General features: G+C 47.8%; 1 protein-coding gene across 4 annotated transcripts in view; it reads right to left on the bottom strand.

Moving 5' to 3' along the window:
* Nucleotides 1–105: 105 nt before the first annotated feature.
* The window catches only part of wdfy4 (WDFY family member 4), a 92,077-nt gene continuing 84,774 nt past the window's right edge, over nt 106–7,408 (bottom strand). For all 4 annotated transcript variants that reach the window (XM_061227717.1, XM_061227716.1, XM_061227720.1 and 1 more), the window contains 6 exons: nt 6,959–7,117; nt 6,298–6,477; nt 5,480–5,662; nt 4,498–4,597; nt 2,919–3,030; nt 106–1,556 (listed from right to left, as the gene is read on the bottom strand). In XM_061227717.1, coding sequence (XP_061083701.1) covers nt 1,490–1,556; nt 2,919–3,030; nt 4,498–4,597; nt 5,480–5,662; nt 6,298–6,477; nt 6,959–7,117 — 801 coding nt within the window. In that variant the 3' untranslated portion in view covers nt 106–1,489. The remainder of the gene's footprint in view (nt 1,557–2,918; nt 3,031–4,497; nt 4,598–5,479; nt 5,663–6,297; nt 6,478–6,958; nt 7,118–7,408) is intronic.

Genomic DNA, 7,408 nt, shown 5'->3' with positions numbered 1-7,408 from the left:
ATCTTCCAACATGGCCGCCCTTTCACTGTGCTGCAGCCTGTCTCTGCCTCCCTTGATTCCCTCACCGGTTCAGAGAGAGGAGACGGAACGCGATCACGCCACAAACACAGTAAATTAATTTATTTACAGTACATTCAATAAGAGCAGGTATGACTTGATTATATACAAGCGCCCGCGCACGCAGACACACACACACACACACACTCGTACACGTCCACACACAGACAAAATAAAACCTGCCACACTAGCAAAAAAAAAAAACTTTGTATTAACAACAATGTTGTAACAGCTGGTATGTCTGGGAAAAAATACATGCAGCGACATCATTAGTCAATAATCCGTTATCAGCAGAAGTCGTACATTTTGTTTTAGCAAAATAATGTCATTTTAAAAATCACTGAAAGCACACAGAGCAGAAACCTGCTGCCCAGGGAACAAGGCCACCTCACCGCTCCTCCTACGGCGAGGTGTTAAGAAGGGGAAATATAACGAACACAATTTACACTCAAAATAATAACTGATCGGGAGACGGCAGGATCACAGAGGCAGCCGGAAGAGTCCGTGAAACTAACAGGCCGGTTCAGAATGTTCCAGAAGCCGCAGACCTGCGTCAGCAACAGAAGCGCCACATCTTCATTTCTTAAATAATATTTTCTGTCCTTTTGCAACTTTTACAGGTCCAAAGAGGTATGCCACACAGTTTCACTGCCCTGACCTCACCCACCCCCCCACAACAATGAAACACGACACAACTGATTGTTGACCTTTGCTTATTGCTGGGCCTGAAAATGCAAATGAGACCTGAATTGAATTTAACTGAACATCCAGACCATTCACCAAAAAGAGAATCCGGGAAAAAGGTTTGTTCAAAAATACTGAGCATCCAACCAATAATTTCCCCTGGGTTCTATGCCTTCTTTTAAAAGTAGTAATAAAATAGCAACACAATAGCAAGTGTGGTGATACTCAGTAGGGTATGCAGAACATTTGGGGATTTTCAGTAGGGTGTGTGGAACATTTTCAGTAGGGTGCAGATAGCATTTGTAGATTTTCAGGAGGGTGATCAGAGCATGCAGAGGTTTTCAGTAGGTTGTGTAGAGCATTTGGAGATTATCAGTAGGGTCTGTAGCACATTTCACGATTTTGTCGGTTGTCTCGAGCATTTTGAGGTTTTCAATTGGGTGCGTAAAGTAGTTGGAGAGTTTCAGTTGCATGTGTAGAGCATTTGGACATTTGGGGATTTTCAGTAAGGTACATACAGCATTTGGAGATTTCAGTAGGGCGTGCAGAAGATTTCAGTAGGTTGTATGGAGCATTTGGAGATTTTCAGTAGGTTGTGTACAGCATTTGGAGATTTTCAGTAGGGTGTGGAGAACATTTCAGTAGCTTGTATGGGGCATTTGGAGATTTTCAGTAGGTTGTGTAGAACATTTCAGTAGCTTGTATGGAGCATTTGGAGATTTTCAGTAGGGTGTGCAGTCCTCTGTTTTTACCCCTCGCTGGTCCAGCTGAAAACCCGTCCCCAGGCGTCTCCCACAAACAGACTGCTGTGATCCCTGCAACAGCACAGAGCACACAAACCTGCATCAGCAGTGACAATGCATCATTCACTCACAAACCGCACACATATCACAGCGAAGAAAGAAACACATCTAAAATGTAAATTAAAAAATAATAATATTAAGCACTAGTGTCACAAGTTTCATATGATAGAATATTTAATTGAAAGTATGCCCATTTAAACGCATGTAATAATTCAGATAGAAATGTCAGCTTTATGTTCAGGACTGTTCAAATTGAACATGTTGCTGACACAATGCCCTCTTCTGGACCATTCCCAGTATAACAACAGATGTCTTATCTCAGATCTGTGGGAAATGGGAATGTTGTGGCAATACAAATTTGTGGGGAATGTTGTGGCAGTGGAGAATGTTTTGGTGGCAGGAAATGTTGAAGCAGTAGGGAGTGTTACAGCAATGCGAAATGTAACGGGAATGTTTTGGCAGTAGGGAATGTTGTGGTGGTAAGGAATGTTCTGACTGTGGGGAATGTTGTGACAGTAGAAATGTGGGAAGCAGCAGGGAACAGGGCGGCCTGTAGTGTAGTGGTTAAGGTAAGTGACTGGGACACGCAAGGTCGGTGGTTCTGATCCTGGTGTAGCCACAATAAGATCCGCACAGCTGTTGGGCCCTTGAGCAAGGCCCTTAACCCTGCATTGCTCCAGGAGAGGACTGTCTCCCGCTTAGTCTAATCAACTGTACGTCGCTCTGGATAAGAGCGTCTGCCAAATGCCAATAATGTAATGTAATGTAATGGAATGCTACAGTAATTTGGAATATGACAGTGGGAAATATTTTGGAAGTGGGTAATGTTGTGGCAGTAGGGAATGTTAAAGCAGTGGGGAATGTTGAAACAGTGGGTAATGTTGTGGCAGTGGGGAATGTTGAAACAGTGGGTAATGTTGTGGCAGTAGGGAATGTTAAATCCGTGGGGAATGTTGAAACAGTGGGTAATGTTGTGGCAGTGGGTAATGCTGTGGCAGTGGGGAATGTTGAAACAGTGGGTAATGTTGTGGCAGTAGGGAATGTTAAAGCAGTGGGGAATGTTGTGGCAGTGGGGAATGCTGTGGCAGTAGGGAATGTTAAAGCAGTGGGGAATGTTGAAACAGTGGGTAATGTTGTGGCAGTAGGGAATGTTAAATCAGTGGGGAATGTTGAAACAGCGGTGAATGTTGTGGCAGTGGGTAATGCTGTGGCAGTAGGGAATGTTAAATCAGTGGGGAATGTTGAAACAGTAGGGAATGCTGTGGCAGTAGGGAATGTTAAATCAGTGGGGAATGTTGAAACAGTAGGGAATGTTGTGGCAGTGGGGAATGCTGTGGACGTGGCCACTGGTCCCCGTGTGTGCGGGCAGTGTACCGGGATATGGCGAGGGCGGTGACCGCGGGGTTGTTCTTGTAGCGTCGCCGGGACACGGTCTGGCTGCGGTTGAGCTCCTGAGTGAGGACCAGGTGCCTCTCCCACTCCTTACCTGCCGCGGCGGAAAAAGCCCAGAACGGGGAGGATTAGAAGCTGTTTTTATTTATGGTCAGCATGTTGTTAAATTGAGAAAAATACATCTAATATAAGCCTTCACCGTTACAAGAGGGGTTGTCCCAATTTAATTTGTACATTGTGATACTTATACGCGCTGACGCTGTGCTGTACCCAATGCGGCTAAATTGGATTTGGGTATTATTGCTTTCTAAATTGCATGCCTAGTTCAGCAGAATTGCTCATCAGTGTTTACTGGCGGTATGTTTAATAACTTTCCCCATAATTCCTTGCTGCGAGTGCCTAATGCCTCCTTGCGACTGGCACAAACATTATGAACTTTTCTCTGCATCACTCAGAGTCAAACTTCCAGCTGAGCTCTTCAGAAGCAGCACCGCGCTTCTTAAGTTCACACACGCCCTAATTTAATTCATATGGAACTGATGAAGGTGTATTATTTGTTGATTAAAAAAAAGTCATATTTCCTATGTACATCTATATAAGGACACAATTTTTTTTTTTTTTTTTGGCACTGTACTCTAGCACGTTGGATCTGAAATAAAAGGTTAAAGGTTAAAGGTTAAACACTGTCAGGTTTATTTTGGGGGCATTCGCATCCGCATCAGGTGATCTACGTAGGAATTACGGCCGTTTTTACACATAGTGCATATACATTTTAAGGGAACAACAGTAATTGGACAATTTAACATAATCTGAAATAAAGTTGTATTTAGAACAATCTGTGTCCCGTAGACATCACCAGACGCTGGGTGTCTTCTCTGGTGATGCTCTGACAGGCCTGTACTGCAGCCCTCTTCAGTTCCTGTTTGTTTCTGTTTCTGCCTTCCCGTCTTGTCTTCAGTCAGTGAAACATATGCTAAACTGGACTCAGGATGGATGACTGACACGGCCAGTGACTGACACGGCCAGTGACGAACATCGGCCTGGCTACGATTGGCCAGGCCACGCAACAGCCGACCAGCCAATTGTCCAATTACTTTTGGTCCCCCGAAACGTGGGGAATATATATATCAAAAGGGCAGCAGTTCCGACACGGATCTGCAAATCAAAGCTGACAGTCTGCCACTTTAACCTCCTTCTCCATCGCTTTATTTCAAATCCAAAATGTGCATGAGTACGTGAGTACAGAGTACCGTGCTTTTTGCATTTAACTGCAACAACAATTCTTATTCAATTATGAACATAATGCAAATTGAATCATCATTGTCCTGAGAGGCTGCATCGATAGGGACCACACATAAGGCTTTTCTCTCCGCGGGTCAGGCGGTCTTAAACAGCCAGAGGCGGATCACGCAGGCCCTGCCGGAGGCCCAGGCAGAGAGCGTGACATGCCCGAATGGGGGCGCTGACGTGGGGGGCGGGGGGGGGGGGGTAGGGGGCAGGGGGTGAGTTTTAAGCGGGGTCCCAGGACGCAGTTAGGCGTGAGGCGTGTTATTAGTGTTACCGGCTCTCTCTGCCGCTCCCGGCCGAGGGGCCCCGGGGGACCGGGGGGCCCCCTCTCCGCGTGAAGGCAATTGTGCCGCCGTGTATTCATTCTTCCACACCTGTACAGCGGAGAGGAGAAAATAACACCAAAACATAATTTAGCACGTAATCATAAGTCAGCTCTCCTGGAGATGGGCCAGGTACAGTATCCATTTGATGCCTAATATAGAAACCCTTTTTTTTTTTTGTGATTTAATAACCTCGCCTCGTAGAAAGCGAACGCGCGGCATTATGAACGCGTTCGATGTCTAAGCTTGACCCAGCGATGCGGCTTTAATTTAAAAGAGCCCAAAATGTTCCAGCTCCTCTTACTGAGCGTCCCATCTCATTGATTGCGAGGTACACAAAAACACAAAAACTTCTCAAAATGTTTATGTAAGCATTTGCTATACTCTGCACCCGAACTGTGAAACTTGTACTGCTTGCACATCAGTGCTTTTGCCTGAGCGTAAACAGACATAATGCCCCCCCCGACTTTTTTCACTTTCTGCGAAAGCAAAAGTTTGTGGTGAATGGGGGAAAAGTCAGGATATGATTTTTCTGGATTTGTCCTGATTAATCAGGAAATACGGATTCTTCAGACCCTAAAGGCTTCAAAGAACTGACTTGTGTGTGTCTTAAACATACTTTTTTCCCCTCTCAAGTACAAACTATTAGCTTCTTTAAAGTTACCGTTTGCTTGACAAGTGAAATCCTTGCCCCATTTGGCAAATTTTTAAATGAGTCAAACTGTCATACCCCATCGCAATATTTTGTCTTATTTAAGCAAAAAATGAAAAGAAATAGGATTTTAAGTCTCAATACGAGACCAAAATACTCAATATGAGACACAGATAACTCATGGCCCCAATTACATTTAGTCTTAAAATCAGAGGTTCCTGATTGGTTGGTGGGGGAAAATCAGGCGGGACCTCGTCGCCGTGGCGACGGCGGCGTCTCACCCGGACGATGCCGTCGGCGCAGCCGGTGACGATGACGTTTCGGGGGTCCCACTCGAACACCTGCGTGAAGCAGCAGCACAGGATGGCCCCCTCCGGGCCGAACGACGTGTCCAGGGAGGACAGCAGGTGACCCTTCATGGTCCACAGGTACAGGTGAGCGCCCGCGCACGACGCTATCTCTCCCTGAGCGCACGAGAAAACAGCCGGGTCTCAACGCGAAGAAACGTTTAAACAGGACAAACAGGCTTTCACCCAGTCACCACACACAGAAACAGCAGGGGTTCAGTCAGGTTGTTGAGGGCCAGTGTGGTTCTTGTGCGGATGCGATTAGCGGTGGGGGGTGGGGCTTACAGTCTGATCATTGATAGCTAGCGTAGTGCTGGTGTGGTTAGTGTTCGGCCTTACAGTCAGGTCGTTGATAGCTAGCGCTGTGTGGTTAGCATTAGCAGCAGGGCTTACGGTCAGGTCGTTGATAGCCAGCAGGGTGAGGTAGCATTAGCATTAGCTGCAGGGCTCACGGTCAGGTCGCTGATAGCCAGCACAGTGTGGTTAGCATTAGCATTAGCAGCAGGGCTTACGGTCAGGTCGTTGATAGCCAGCGCGGTGTGGTTAGCGTTAGCATTAGCCGCAGGGCTTACGGTCAGGTCGCTGATAGCCAGCACAGTGTGGTTAGCATTAGCATTAGCAGCAGGGCTTACGGTCAGGTCGTTGATAGCCAGCGCGGTGTGGTTAGCGTTAGCATTAGCCGCAGGGCTTACGGTCAGGTCGTTGATAGCCAGCGCAGTGTGGTTAGCATTAGCATTAGCCGCAGGGCTTACGGTCAGGTCGTTGATGGCCAGCGCGCTGACGCTGGCCGCGTGCCCGGGCAGCTGGGTGATGTAGCTGAGCTCCTGCAGGTCCCACAGGATGCAGGTCCGGTCGCTGGAGCCGCTGACGATCACGCCGTACGCCTGCGAGGCCTCCACGCACGTCACCGCGTCCGTGTGTCCGTACAGCACCTAGCGCGGCACAGACCACAGCCAGGGGGGTCAGCTCACCCACAACCCCCTGTCCCTCCCTCTGCCCTGATCTCAGATCAGCACCTAGCGCGGCACAGACCACAGCCAGGGGGGTCAGCTCACCCACAACCCCCTGTCCCTCCCTCTGCCCTGATCTCAGATCAGCACCTAGCACAGGACAGACCACAGCCAGTTATGGGCATATGAGACACAGGACCACTGAGTCACTGTTTTTCTTTCAAAAATACATTAAGTAAATTTCAATAAATGGAAATAAAAATAAGAACAGAAAAAATACCACCCACACTGACACTGTATGCATACACATACACGCACACACACATACACACGAGTGCATGTGAAGTGTATTAGACACACACACACACACACACACACACACACACACACACACACACACACACACACACACACACACACACACACACACACACACACACACACACACACACAGCGGCCCCACCTGTCTGAGCCTCATGTGCTGCAGCTTGTCCTTGGCCAGGGCGATGTCCCACACGCACAGCACAGAGCTGGCCCCCCCCGTGACCACCGTGCTGGGGTTAGGGCAGGCTGCACACCCACTCGCCCCCCAGTCCGACGGGCTCTCGCACACGGCGAAGTTCTGCACGGGGAAAACCATACGGGCATCAACACAGATACTCTATGTACAGACCAGATGATCAACCAGACACACCTCAACACAGATACTCTATATACAGACCAGCTGATCAACCAGACACACCTCAACACAGATACTCTATATACAGACCAGATGATCAACCAGACACACTTCAACACAGATACTCTACGTACAGACCAGCTGATCAACCAGACACACCTCAACACAGATACTCTATATACAGACCAGATGATCAACCAGACACACTTCAACACAGATACTCTACGTACAGAC

The sequence above is a fragment of the Conger conger genome, chromosome 18 (assembly GCF_963514075.1).
Source record: "Conger conger chromosome 18, fConCon1.1, whole genome shotgun sequence".
NCBI lineage: Eukaryota > Metazoa > Chordata > Actinopteri > Anguilliformes > Congridae > Conger > Conger conger.
This window is presented reverse-complemented; position numbering and strand designations above follow the sequence as displayed.